Below are 15,366 nucleotides of genomic sequence, written 5' to 3' on the forward strand. Positions count from 1 at the left end.
AGACAGCTGGGAAAGCTTTTTAGCAGTCTTTTTTGCTTCGATCTCGAGAAGGGTTTGGTCGAGGCTATTCTCGGCTGTCTGTACCTCGGCTTCTGACGTGGCTCTCTTGGGAGAGGCACTCTTGGAGACCTCGTCCTCCTCATCTTGAGTCAAGTCAAGGACTTGCTCATTCAGAGTGGGGGACTTGGCCCCAACAATAGCCTCGTCTTCATTCGCAGCCTCTTCATCGACGTCACCCTCCTCGGCATCATCATCGGATTCTTGTGGAGCCGAAGGGAAAAGCATTTAGAGCTGGTCAATATCACGGAGTGGGGAGTCCATTGGGACAGACATCTTGTTGAACGTCGCCATCCAGCCGAGGTAATAACCTCGGTTGCAAGCCAGGTTAACTTGCCCTTTGCACTGATCGCAGACAGCGGCTTGCCCTTCTTTGAAAGCCTTTTCATCGGCCGCCTTGACCTCATCATCCTTTGAGTCAAGGGCCTCTTGGAGCTTGGCCTCTAACTCGGCTGCCTTGGCTTTGGCAGCCTCAAGATCGTCTTTGGCAGCTTCGGCTTCAGTTTCAGCTTCAGCCTCGGTCGTTTTTACTTTCTTTTCGGCTTGGTTCTGAGCAGCCCGGAAGCCTTGGCTTGATCCAACATAGCTCTATTGTTGGCTTCGGCATGATTGAACAAGGACAGGAGCTTGGTAGCTTCTTGAGTTTTCTTTGCCGACATATGAATCCTTGGCTCCTTCCTTGTTATCTATATCTTGACCGCATATGAATGCGCGTACTGGATGGCCTGCAAGGATTGAAACAGATTATGGAAAAAAAAAATTGACTAAGTGTTGAAAGACTGTAAAAGAGTAAATAAGAAGGCTTACCAAGACTGAGTGCTAAATCATCAAGCCGAAGTTCTCATACTCATGGAGGCCGGCCATTTGATTCAAATCTTCTAGTAAGAGCACAGCCGTTGACAAGGCAGCACTAACCTCCACGTCCTGGATCGCGCTGTCACTAGTTGTCAAAGGTTTGTCCCCTACCATGACCTCGGGCGACCAGATCATGCTGCGGGGAAAGCTGTTGCTACCTTCAGGGTGGTCAAACCTCGGCTTCTTTGCAGGAGGGGCATCGGGCAATAGGGCCTCGGTTGGCCTCTTGTCAGCAGCAAGAGTATTCTTTTTAGACTCGGCCAATTTTGAGATCAGTACAGTGTCCTTAGAATTTACCTGAGTCACTATAGCCTTGGCCTTAGCCTTCTTAACTTTCTTAAGCTTTGGCGTGGATTGAAAGGGAAAAGAGGAGGACTGAACAATCACTACCCCAGGGATATCTGCCAGAAGGTCCTCAACGACAGCTGGTTTGCGGTCCATTTCGTCGGCAGTGGCAGCAAGTGTAACTTTGGTGCCGAAGTGAATGGCGGGAAGGGCGATAGGAGCATTGGCTGGATTGTAGGCCGACGCCTTAGAATCTTGTCGCTTGCGGCTACGAGTTCGACCTGCTAGTACGTTTGGTAGAGCACGACATCGACATCGGCGTTGAGATGGTGGGATTAGTTGAGCTGGAGTAGAAGTGAAGGGTTGCTCTACTGGGTTTGATGAAGAGGCTTGATCTGGCCTTGGCGATAAAGCAACTGCTGGAGTTATTGCTGATGAAGGAGTCTTGCTTCGGTGTGGGACGTCGGGCAACGCGGACTTGTAAGTCGGGATATAATTAAGCAGCAAAGGGGCTTTGCGCTTATTAATATCCAAACCTAAAAGCCTTTTTATATCGGGGCTGGGGAAGAAAGTCTGCCGAAAATCCTTTGCTTGCTAAGGAAGAGCTACAAAAAGAAGTGAAAAGAAGAACATTACAAAAAATAGATATATACTGACAAATCCTAGCTAAAATATGATTAAACACCGATCGGCGCAGAAAAGAGAGATGAAGGTCATCGTCAGGTGCAAATTCCCAGTTGCCTGAGACAATGAAGTAATCATCTCCAGCACCCTTGTCAGAGTCTGAAAAGTCGGTTATTAGTTTGTAGGCAGTGGACCTGGGCTTGAGGTAGTATATGTAGCCCTTTTCAGACTTAAGGCCACACATGGTATAACAGAATTGGATGTCAGCTAAAGTGATCCTAGCTTTTTCTCGATGCGCTAGTTCAATTATGCCATTGATGACCCTATATGAGTTTATGGCAAATTGCATGGGGTTAAGTTTGTAATAGTGGAGGATTTCACGAAAGAGAGTATTAAGGGGAAATCGAAGTCCACATTCGATAAAGGCAACCACTGGGAAGGACATGGAATCTCCATCCGGCATAATAGAGTCTTCCTCCCCGGCTCACCTAATTCGGACATCAGCTAGGATAAGAAACTCTCTCCTAAAGTACTCATGTTTTTATGGGGTATCTACCCTCCACCTGAACATTTCCATTGTCTCAGCAAGAAGGGGTTGGCAGCAGAATGATGGGTATAGGTTTGAATACCTCGACTAAAACCTAAGCAAGCACTGATGCAAGGGTTTTGAAGATCTAAGAGGAACCCGTTTTGATTTCCCTAAAGAACAAGGTTCTAAAGCAAATCCCAATCCTAGAAACTAAAAAAACAGGAATTGGAGGAAAAATCTGGAAACACAACAACAAAAGCAAAAAAAAGGAGCAGGATTCATAATCAAGAAGCATCAAAGGCAAACAAAACTCATCAAACAAAGCAAAAATATAGGAAAAAGTATAGATATGGCAAGAGCAATGCCAAACATTCAAAGTGACCAGTACAATGTGCCAAGGGTGTGAAAAATTACAAACGTTGTGTGAGTGTGTGAAAGCAGTGTACACAAATCACAAGCAAATGCAATGACGAAACTTCGAGGAACAAGACAAATTCAAGAACAGAGAATGACTCATACTAAACAAAAAACAACTACGAAAATAGATATAACTTCCACAGTAATAGATACAGAGTGGAGCATATGGCAAAACTCAAAGGGAAGATATATTAAAAAACATGACCAGGAAGTAGAAAGAAGAAACTGAGGACTTACCGAGTGAAACTGACGGAAAGGATGCTGGAATGAGTCTCGCCGAAGTCAGACAACGTGAATAATCGAAACCAAACGACGAAATGCTTGCCGAAGGAGACAATCAAAGCAGTTGCAGGAGCTTAGAAACACGAAAATGGAGGTTTGGGAGAAGGAGAGTTAGAGAGAGAAAATTTGAAGGCAAATTGAATTTTCAAAAGTGAAAAGACGGAGAGAGAGGGAGATGTTTTGTCAAAAATATGAAATGGCGGCAGACCATAATGATATGCCTTGGGTGACGTGTCTGTAAGGCGGCATGCGCAGAAGCGACGCGCCCTGATAGTGCGTATCAAGTACGAACCAGTGCGAAAAGGACACGTGGCGGAAACGGTTGAGAAAAACGATGCATGACAGCTCATGCGCTGACAAAACTCTTGGAGTTCTTGATTTAATGAAGCAAAAACCTCGACTAAATGAACGATCTTGGTTAGGGAACTTAAAGAACTTGGCTCTTGGTTCTTGGCCATTGATAAAGATGGACAGTTGAGTCCTGGTTATATGAAGCCAATGAGCCATGATCTCAGTCAGAAGGATAGGTGAATTCTTAGCCGATATAAAATCTGGACGAAGTGGTGTAGGTTCCATCACCTCAGATTACCGAGGTAATAGAACCTAGGGGGCAGTTGTAGGGACATATTTTGAGAATAACAGCACATAGCCAAGGTGACACCTAAGTGTCAGCCGAGGTGCCACGTGGCCTGGTCATGCGCTGAGGTGATCTCGGTTAGGTCGAGGTTATCTGCGGAGATACCAAAATCCAAGATGAGTGGATAAGGAGCAAGAGTTCTAGAACCAGGGAAGATCTCAGTCTAGATAAAGATAAAGCTCTTAGAGAGTTTATTCCTATCTAGCTAAGAATCCAGGATAAGCATTGGGCCTGAGTCTACTGAAGTGAGGCTTCTACAGGGATCAGGTCAGTGTGAGCTATAAAAACGGGGTACCCTCATGGGTCTGAGGTATGTGTAACGTACTGTGAGCAGTAAGTTGATTCTTGTGAGTTAAGCACAGCTTGGTATCTTTGAGAGATATCGTTTATTGACTTGATCGTCGGAGTGCCCCGGGTGGACGAACCACTGCCGGATTCTTATATTTCTGTGACAGGTTGTTTGGACTTAATCTATTCTGCCGATACTCTCCATCTGAGTTCCCCTTTTGATTGTGTGTTCGAAAATCAACACCCACAAAAACAGATACCAAACAAGTTTTTGTTTTCAGCTTTCAAATTTTTTGTGGAACATAAACAAAAAAAACTATAAACAGAAACATTACCAAACGGGGTTTTTAAAAAAAATACAATCTGGTATATTGGATCTTCTAAATATGACTCTAATTATAAAGCTTAGGTTTGGCTTCACAAGAATGAAGAAATTAAGGAATATATAACTCAAGGTTCGTAATAGTTTACTACTTCTAAATTCGTTTTCTAAAAAATTTAAACAGAAATTCTAATTCATTTTTTTTCTTTTCATAATAGTTTACTGCTCATGCAGTCAATCAATCTAAGGTGTCACAATAAATCTTTCAAGATCAGATCTAATGACAGAAGAATTACCGCTAAGTATTGGTTGTCAAGTTTGTTTACGTTTGGGATGATTGTTCTATGTACTTTTACATTGTTGACGTCAACAAGAGTCTCTATGTCAAAATTTTCCTCATTCTTCATTTGAAAGCTTATTGAAACTAGCAAGGATCTCGTCCCCAAAAATTTCTATCCTCTTGTCCCAAATCACTCACAATCATTGGATCATTTGAGAATCCTAAGATTTGAGAATCTCAAGACATATCCAATAATTGTGAGTGATTTGAGACATGGCGACAGGAATCCTTGGACTATTGAAACGTTCTTTCACGCTTTTCATATTCCAAGCCCGATGCACCCGCAAAAACAGTTACAGAGATGCCTTCAGTGATCTGATAAACAAATAAAATTATGTAGCAGAGTATGGAGATGAATCAAAGATTAAAAAACATCAAAAATTGTATACACAAAAGCATTCGAGCCACTTTATTATACCCGTGGCTAATTCAAACTTCTTTCAAAAGCTATATTATTTGTAGACAATTGTGAATTCTTATAAACATGCTAAAACTGATTATAAGTTGTTGGAGAATATTAAAATGAGACATCTTTGGTGATCGCAAGTAGAGTCAATTTAAATATTAAAACGGATTTTTTTATAAATGACAAGAAAAACAAACATGAAAGCAAAAGAGAAACAATTCAAATAAAGCATGATCAAGTAATTTCACGAGTCCGAGGATTATATGTAAACACAAATATCAACTTAGGCTGGTTAGTGACACATTCAGTTAGCCACAGTAGTGCAACCTGATACAAGTGCGTTTTTTGGTTCAATTATGGAGTCAACATATCTCACCGAAGTTATATGTGGGTTTTATAAATGAAAATAGACGAAACTAATTGGGCTAAAGTTATGAAACAATCATGTAGTTAACACTACATTACGTCTCGTTTGGGAATAAATTATTTTAGTAACTTTTTAACTTTTTACGATAAGATGTGCAGAAAAGTAAAGAGAGTGACTTTTTACGACAAGATGTGCAGAAAAGTAAAGAGAGTGATGTGACAACTTATAGTGACATTTTGATTTTTGGCTAGAACATATAGTTGCCAAACGAGGCCTAAGATCTATCATGAGTTCAACAACATGCACAACATGACAACACTGTAATCCTAAAAATTAATAAAAAGCTTCATTGAATCTTCAAGTAGATTATATATTATGCATCCTTCATTAATTATAAAATACAATTTTAATTTTCAAATTTTCTCATTTTTTTATTTTGTTTAAATTTTGTTAATATGTGTCGCAATCTGATTGGTGTATAAATAAATTTTAAAATATTAAAATAAAATTGTAAATTTGGATTTTTCAAAATTATATTACTACAATTGGAATAAGATCAATATATATTCTTTAAATTAAGCGGCCTTCGTTAAATTATAAAATACAATTTTAAATTTCAATTCTTTCTTAAATTATTTTAATACAATTAGAATGAGAATAATATTCATTTCTTAAATTATGTTTTTTATTTGTAGTACTGCACTCCATTAAAGCTTTGGTGGTGGTTATGAAGTGAAATATTATAGCAATCTACAAATCACACAATTCTCTATTCCCTTTTTCTCTACATTCTTTCCACCATTGTTATTTCATTATTAACTCACTACAATACTTGGTAAGTTTTCATTCTTCATTGAAGGTATACTCAATTGTCTCCACACATGTCACAGTTAAGTAATGATAATTTTAAAGTGAAAAAAAATGAATATCATTAGATAAACAAATTACAAATCACCATCTTGTTTCCACTATTTTAAATATTATTATTCATTATACACATGATTGATATTTCATAGCACTCATTTTTCCCACCATTCTACATATCATGGTTTTAAAAACCGGACTGGACCGGCCGGTCCGACCGGTCGGGGTTCCGGTCCGGATATACCCTCTGAACCGGTCAAAGCCAAAAACCGGTGTATTTAAAGAGAACCGGGAAAATCGGCGGTCGAACCGCCAAACCAGTTGACTCGGAGCCGGTTCACCGGGTTATCTAGATGGAAAATTTTGAACTGTTTTATTTCCTATTTTTTTAATATTTTTTTCTTTCTTTTCTTTCTTTCTTATTATATATACATATATTATATATTATATATATAAAAGAAAACTTTAATTGAAAACTCTTTTTTCAATGGTCTCCTCTTGTGAGGAATCCCATTAAAAGCTTGAAATTATTGTGAGAGTCTCTACCTATTTATAAGAAAAAAAAATTTCCAAAAAAACTCAAAAAATCCATATGGGATTCAATCAAATTTATTGGAGGGAGAATTGAAATTTTGATATTCCTCCAAAATTTTAGTTCTTCTTTCAATTAAATTATTTGAATTAAAATCATATGGAGGGAATATTGAATATTTGATTTTCTCTTCCATAATTAAAATTATTAATATTTTAAAATATATTATTATATTTTTTAGTAAAAAAAATATTAGGAGAAATATTTAAGATAATTTAATATTTTATTTTTAATTTTATTACTTATATTTTTATTTAAATATAAATTTAATATATTTATTACGTCACGGTTCGATTCCGATTCAATCCAACAGTTGAACCAGTGACCCGTCCACCCGATCACTTTTCCGATTCGATCACCAGTCCGATTTTTAAAAGGGAAATTTAGCTATAAACCCCTTTTACCTTCTTTTCATTGTTAAAAGGACTAAGAAAAAAATTATACTTTTTAAACCCTTCATAATTATAAAGTCTTGCATAAAGGACAAAATTTATTATTTAAATATTTTATAGGACTATTATACCCTCAACTTCTGCATATATAATTAGCTTCGTCATCAACTGTATCATAATCACCATAGTTGCATCTTCCAAGCTTCAGCAGAAGGTCGTCGACAAGCCGCCGCCATAGTCGCGTCTTCCAAGCTTCAGCAGAAGGTCCTCTCTTCATCTTCATAATCAGCAACGATGTGGCTTTGAGTATATTGAAATTGAATGAGGATGTCGTTGAAGATTCGAAAGCTAGGGTTTCGGAGCAGATGGAGATTTGGAGTGCGGTGGAGATGGCTCAATTGGAAGCGGAGAAGAAACATGATGAGGTTATTGATGAGATGCAGGCGATGTTGAATGCGAAAGCTGAAGCTTCGAGATTGAAAGAAGTTGAACAGGAGGTTGGGAAGGATGTGGATGAGGAACAGTAGAATATATGTATATATATATATATATATATACTTGTGTGTATGTGTGTTGTTGAACACATGTATTCTTTTTCATTGAGATGTGTGATTGTTGATCAAGTTTTAGAAATTTTTCGTTTCAATTAGATATGTGGATTTGTTGATTAATTTGTTTTGTTTTTGTTTTTTTTTTTTTTTTTTTTTGAAGTTTTTTTTCTCAATTAGATATGTTGATTTGTTGATTAATTTGTTTTGTTTTTGTTTGTTTGTTTGTTTTTGATTTATTTTTGTTGTTTTTTATCTAATTTCGTTTGACAGAACCAGAGTAAAATTTTACTCTGGTTCAATTGCTCTGTTTTTTTTCATTTGACAGAACCAGAGTAAAATTTTACTTTTATACAGAGTAAAATTTTACTTTTGTATAGAGTCTAACATTTTACTCATTTTTCAGAGTAAAATTTTACTTTTATACAGAGTAAAATTTTACTTTTGTGTAGAGTCTAACATTTTACTAGTTTTTCAGAGTAAAATTTTACTTTTATACAGAGTAAAATTTTACTTTTAGTTTCAGAGTATAACATTTTACTCTTATTCAGAGTAAAATTTTACTTTTATACAGAGTAAAATTTTACTTTTAGTTTCAGAGTATAACATTTTACTCTTATTCATACAGAGTAAAATTTTACTTTCATACAGAGTAAAATTTTACTTTTAGTTTCAGAATGTAAAATTTTACTTTTATACAGAGTAAAATTTTACTTTTATACAGAGTAAAATTTTACTCTGAAATATATAGTGAAGATGGCTTAATAGGAGAGCTGATAGATATGAGGGCAATATAGTAAAAGAAACAAGTTTTAAAATATTATGAGATTTTGAAAGTACTTATATAATTCTTGTCTTTTTAAAAGACAAATTAGATTGTGAGGGGGCTATCAGCAAATCCCCTTTTTAAAACATTGCTACATATCTTCTCTTTGTTAAAAGTATTCCCACCATTTTATATTATTATTTATTATGCACATGATTCACACCACTCGTATACTTGATATATTTGTGTTATTCTTTATAATTTTTAATCTTTCCTACCTAATTTAACAAAAAATAATATATGTACTATTATTATAACTTTGATCTTATAATTAAGACAATAGAAATAACATGTTATAGAACTTTAATGTGGCATGCAAAAATCAAGCTTTTGCTTTTATTGTGTCTATACTAATTAATTTACATGAAATTACATATCTTACTTTTATTTCATATATACTAGTGGTAAACCCGTGCTATGCACGGAATTGGTTTAATAATGTGTAAATTTTTTAATAACTCATTAATTTCTAAGTTTATTCATAAAATTATAATCATAATGCATAGAGATCATTTTTTCAAATTTCATAAGTGAAGACAATATTTCAAAGCAAATATTCATAAAATATTTAAATCATCCAATTGAGTTATTTTTCTTAAAACAATAAACTTGATTTCTAACTAATGAAATAATCTATATTAACAATAAATAAGATGTTTCTCAATGAACCTAATGTCTAAAACATATATCTGCTAAAAAAAACTAATAATAAACTAAATGTCATAAATCAAATCTATCTATATTTGATAAATTAAAACTCAATAGATGTCGCTCATCATGTCCAAATGTTCCAAAAAGTACAAAATAAAAGTGTTAACATTTTTTTTGTTATCATTTTTTACATACAAACAAACTTTAAAAAAAAAAAAAAAATAGATATATTACCTTATGAGGAGTGTTGATTTAATTGTTCTCATTTTTGGGTTGTTGCTTCACTTCATTCTCTTCACAACCATTATTTTGTTGTTGCTACTGCTGCTGTTGTTCCATTTTAATATTTTCATTACCAATGCGTTGCTCCGCTTCATCCAATGCTTGTAAACAAATCATATCATTTTCAATTTCCTCCAACATAACTATCAATGCTCTCATGTCTGGAAAGTCTTTTTTAATTTTTTTATGAATTTCTTGAATAGACCATGAGATTGGAAGTGTGTTAACTATAGCATGAACTAATATTGCAATGTGGGGTTAGAAACCTTTTTTCCTAAGCTTATAAAACACTTGCTCTTTATGTAACATATGCTCTCGTACCGTTAAATTTGGAGTCATCCGCGCTTGCTCAAGTTCAATCCACAGAGGATGAACTTCACGTTCCTCCTCCATTAAAGCATCCATTAAGTCTGAGGCATCTTTGATTTCATGCTTTTGAAAAATTGTTTCCTTTACTTCATTCCAGCTCGATGGTAAAAGGTCTAATATTGTTTCCATCAATTTTTCTTCACTTATTTTTTTTCTTAATTTTTGCATTGCTCGACATATTTTGATTTTCCAATCAACAAAATTTTCTACTGGTAAACCCTTTTTATGTGGTACAGTTTCAAATTCATTTATGACATTTTGCATGGTCAAACGATCACTACAGTGCAAATTCAGAGGAGGCCGCATATTTATCTGCACAATGAATTTAACACATTTAACATACAATTACATAATGTTAGTCAAGTTGTTTTTAATAATAAACCACATTAATTATTATTTGAGTAAAATTTATAATGATAAAAAAAGAAGGGTACTTAATTATAAAATAAAATAATTGTATGAATTAAACATAATATATGTACAGACAATTAAATTAAATATGAACATGTGAATTTCAAATGCAACATATGTTTTTATATATGAAATTACTTATTTTAAACAATCAATATATGAAGAGAAATAATAAAACAATTGTTTTTAGGAAAATGAAACACATTTGAAACTCTTGAACAAAATTATTGATCAATGCCTCTAAAAACTTCTATGTAAACTACATTTTTGGTGACATGATCCGATATGCCTTGTTTATTAATAATCAACACCTTTAAGCCTGATGGAGAGGTGGCACATGATAAAGCTACATACAATTGGCCATGGGAGAAGACTGGATTCGGAAGATAAAGGCCCACATTCTTCAAAGTTTGCCCTTGACTCGTACTTATTGTCATAGCGAATGCCAACTTTATTGGAAATTGCCTTCTTTTCATTGTAAAAGGAGCATGATTTTTGGAAGGTGTTAAAACAATACATGAAAGTGGTACTTTCTCACCAACTCTAGACCTTGTAATAACTCTAGCTTCAATTACTCGATTTCCTATCTTATCAACAATTAATCGAGTGCCATTGCATAATCCCAAAGATTGGTTGACATTTCTTAAAAGCATTATTGGTGTTCCAACTTTCAACTGCAAACAATGATTTGGGAGTCTTAGTAAATTCAAAGAATGCAAAAGTTCAGGAGGGTTCATGTCTTGAACATTGATCTCACTTTCTGTTGGACACAATTTATCAGTACTGTTAAAAGTTTTCATCTCTCCAGGAAGCATCGAAAGCATAATAGAATTGATTTCATCAACATCACTATTTTTAGGAGCTAAAATGCCTCGTTCTTTTAAGTACGACATATCCTAATATTTATTTATGAAATCAGGATAGGTGGCATCGATTAACCGGTGCAAATCTCTTTCTCCATTTTTTATAACAAATTTTCTGGTATCTGTATCCAATTAGGTTCACAGCCTTCACTAAATGAGCTTCCCATTATTTTCCCTTCACCAACCAATTTAATCCACTCTACAAAGTCACGTAATTCATGACGCATATGATTAGAAATATCTTGCGCTGTAACACGCATATTTCTGGTAAGATGCAAATTTTGACAATTCTCCCAAATTGTTGACTTACGTAATGAAGCTTCCATTGTTTGTTCACGTTCACCTCTAGGTACGACAAGCAATATTTGTCTAAAGTCACCACGAAGCACAAATAGTTTTCCATCAAAAACCTTATCCCCTGAACAATGTTCTGTATTTTTCAATATGCCCCTAAATGTACGATCAACAGCTTTAAAAGCATGACGACTAACCATTGGTGCTTCATCCCATATAATTAACGACGCCTCTTGAATTAACCTTGCCAAATCTGTCCCTTGATTTATTGAACAACATGATGAGTTATTAGGGTCAAGTGGAATCTTGAAACGGGAATGGGCAGTTTGTCCCCTGGGTAAGAGCAAAGCTGCAATACCTGATGAAGCAACAGAAAGAATGATCTTCTTATTGAATTGAAATTTTGCAATTAAAGTGCTCCATAAATATGTCTTTCTAGTTCCTCCACTCCCATACACAAAAAATAAGCCCCCATGATGAGTGGAATAAGCTTCCATTATGGTGTTAAACACTTTCAATTGGTCATCATTCAATCCCACATATAAAGATTCAAAAGATTGCATTTCTGAAATGCTATCGTAGTTCAGTTCCTCCCTTATGAGTCTATTAGTAACCATTTGACCTGATCGATATGATGGTAGTGGCATTGGAGGAAACTCTTTAAGAGATCTTCCATTCTGATTTAGTATGTGCTCAATTTCAAGCAACCCTAAATTTTTCAATTCATATTCTTCGAGACGCATATTGCCATCCCCAATTTGCCTTTGTACCCTATTTTGTAAATCATCAGTAAGGTCAAACCAATGATTCTCCCACAATTCATATGCATTTGTAACCTCAGAAAACATTAGCATTGAGCAAAACATATTTCGCAGTTGAGCACCCGATGCCCATGTTGAGGCTTCTGTTAAAGCTACATCTCATTCATTATCATCGTCTAGCAAGCCAAGTGCAAGGCATTCAGATTTAAATGTTGGGTGCGCAATGCCATTAACGGTTCTAATATCTTCATAACATTTTGCACCTCGAACCTTGGTAAGCATCATACGTAAACAATATCATTCACCAGAATTAGGATGTGCATAATACAATCAACCTATGCATATTTGTTGTTGCCTCATTTTCCACTTCTTCTGTTTCTAGTTCCAAACCCATGAGCTAGGAAACTCTTCATATGTTAATCTACATGATCTCTGTTTGCTTGAAACCACCTTGTAAACATTGTCTCGTGAACCCCCAGTTGATTAATAATTGACGGAATGTTATCTGTGTCTCTAAATAGAATAGCTTGTTCCCTAGGTAGATGGTACTAAAACCGTTCAACTGAAGAGTATGTCTTTTGCAATTCAAACTCAAATATAAGCCAGCAACATTCAATTACGGAGATATATCGACAATCTAAGTATTGTTTTACCTCATCAGCCTCTCTATACCGACTTTGTCCATCAATGTTAAGTCGATTAACATTATCGTCAATTACAACCGTTGCACGATCAGGACCTTTATGTATGTACTTATATAAGTACTTGATCAATTTGTTGTGTGCATAACGCTCAATATTGATATGGGCATTATACAGTACAATAAGATCACGGTTGTATGGAATAACCCATCTGTTGTCAATTTCAAATCCATTAACCACGTATTTTTTCTTTGTATCCCTTCGCCTATAGATAGCAAATCCATTTTCATCAATACTCGTTTCACTACAAAAATTCTTCAGATAATGTTTTGAACATTTTCCATTCACCATACATGGGCCATTAGGGTTAGCACTGCCACAGGGACCATGTATCATGCACCTCATTACTGTTTGAAATGCTAATGGATCTTCATCCTTATCAGGAATTTTAGCACAAATTATATCATCAATTTCCTCTGGCGATTTTATCTTGTCATTTGCTGATAATGTCAAGATAATGTGTGAATGCGGTAATCCTCACTTTTGAAATTCGATGATGTGAATATCTATTCAAGAAAAAATAATATTGTTTGTTAACTTTAAACTAAATTTAGCAAATCTGATTGACCAGTTCAAATAAAAACAAACCTGCAATTATTTTGCCAAAGAATTTTCGGTTCTTGAAATATGCCATCAGTTGTTTCAATTTAATTCGAAAACTCTCGCAAGTATGTCCCGTATATCCTCTATGCGTCGATTTGGAATGCGCGTTACCTCCTGTTGAATTTCTAGCCAATTTGGGTTACATGTGAATGTGATAAAAAAAGTCAGGAAATCCCACATTTCGACATATTGCGATCGCATCCTGGTAATGCTGAATCATATTTCGTAGGCCACCTGTAAAAGATGATAGAAGTATAAATCTCCTACCAATGGCTGATGCATCACTGCCATCCGCAGTCATAGAATCTTCTAAACCTCTATACAAATCAGTCCGCAACACATTCTGTTTATGCCTGATGAAGTTTAGTCTATCTTGCTCAATAACTGCATAACAATCAACAACAAATTGTTGGAACAAACGTCCCCCTTGCAGTAGCGTTTTCCCTTCTTCAACTCGAAATTGAAGTCTAAATACATAAAACTCTCTCATTAACACTCCTTCTCGTTTGTTGTTTGTACCCAGAGTAAAACTTATAGACCTTCTCCATCCATCAGTCCCATAGGAAAAAAGTAATGGATATTGAAGTGGCATGTATAAATGATGTGTTTCATTAATCCTTTGTAAATGTCCATCCAATTTTCTAACAATTATGTCACGATTTTTAGTGCTTTCAGACCGATCACCAACAATTAATGTAGCAATATCAGTTGTAATGGGTCTAGTGTACTGTCTTCCATTCCTCGAACTCAAAATGCGAATATGCAATTCTTGAGCATCATTCTCACGGATCATGTCTCGAGCAGTGTGAAAAATTGATACATATGGATTGATGACATTCAACATTGACTGTAAACCTTCTAATGTGGACATATCAATTCTCGATGTGCCACCACACCTATTCATAACATCCATTCTATTGCGAATTTCATGCTCAATGCCATAAATATAAAGTTGTGCAAATTTAGGCCTTGTTCCAGGTTTCGAACCAATTTTATGAAAATTTGCTCCACTAATACGAAAAACATAAGGACCCCTTCCATTTAACACTGACTGACCAATTTTCCCACCCATGGACGTGAAGAATAATAGAGAGTTATATATCCTTATGTGTTCTTTAAATCTCACATGAGTAAACTGTTGTTACAAAAATTCAGGAGCTTCTGGCAATAAAGGCAACATCACTTGTCCACTTTGACAACAGAGACTAAATTTTGGTCAACTCAATGGACTATCTCTTACTTTTTCCTCTATCCACATCATTGCTTGACATGTAGAGCATGTTACTGTTCTCCCACCAAAGTTTGAGTGGTCTGAAATATTTCTCCTTCTAGAACGTGTGGTAAATGTACTACCTGAAATTATTTAGATTTAGATTATAATTATGAATTTCTACTGTTTGTAAGAAATTTGTATAGAGTACATAGTTGGCTAAATGTTTATTACCAGGTAGATGTGCTCTATTTGAAGTTGGTGGTAAAATATTGGGAGCTCGCATTTCTGATTCATTTGTGTCTAATTCATTAGATATAAGAATCTGAATTCCAACGTGACTAACATCAGAAGCATTGTCATTATTGCAACTGCATGTTTGTCTGTAAGCACCACGTTGTATTCTTTTGAGTCTCAAGACTGTGATCCTCAAATGTCGATTCTCCTTTTCTATTTTCCGAAGGCGACCCTTTAATGTAGGATCATTACAATCATATCATGTTAAAAGTAATCTTTTTCTTGCCACCAGTCGTGCCAACTTAGAGGAAAGATATTTTCGATATCGATTTTCATATTCTTTATCAACACCT

At 35.3% G+C, this 15,366-nt stretch overlaps 3 protein-coding genes across 3 annotated transcripts; all 3 read right to left on the reverse strand.

Moving 5' to 3' along the window:
* Nucleotides 1-10,568: 10,568 nt before the first annotated feature.
* LOC114278533 (uncharacterized) lies at nt 10,569-11,237 on the reverse strand. Its single transcript, XM_028220604.2, has one exon. It carries the CDS (start codon nt 11,235-11,237, stop codon nt 10,569-10,571), a length of 669 nt encoding a protein of 222 aa, XP_028076405.2.
* Nucleotides 11,238-11,308: 71 nt separating this feature from the next.
* Nucleotides 11,309-12,367, reverse strand: LOC114278532 (uncharacterized). Its single transcript, XM_028220603.2, has one exon. The coding sequence runs from the start codon at nt 12,365-12,367 to the stop codon at nt 11,309-11,311; it is 1,059 nt and encodes a 352-aa protein (XP_028076404.2).
* A 54-nt stretch (nt 12,368-12,421) lies between these two features.
* Nucleotides 12,422-14,638, reverse strand: LOC145795633 (uncharacterized). Its single transcript, XM_082880476.1, has 3 exons — nt 13,834-14,638; nt 12,916-13,403; nt 12,422-12,532 (listed from the first exon to the last, which is right to left on the reverse strand). The coding sequence occupies exons 1-3, from the start codon at nt 14,636-14,638 to the stop codon at nt 12,422-12,424; spliced, it is 1,404 nt and encodes a 467-aa protein (XP_082736602.1).
* Between the last annotated feature and the right edge of the window lie 728 nt (nt 14,639-15,366).

Source organism: Camellia sinensis, chromosome 7 (assembly GCF_055761805.1).
Source record: "Camellia sinensis isolate YWXY chromosome 7, ASM5576180v1, whole genome shotgun sequence".
Classification (NCBI taxonomy): Eukaryota; Viridiplantae; Streptophyta; class Magnoliopsida; order Ericales; family Theaceae; genus Camellia; species Camellia sinensis.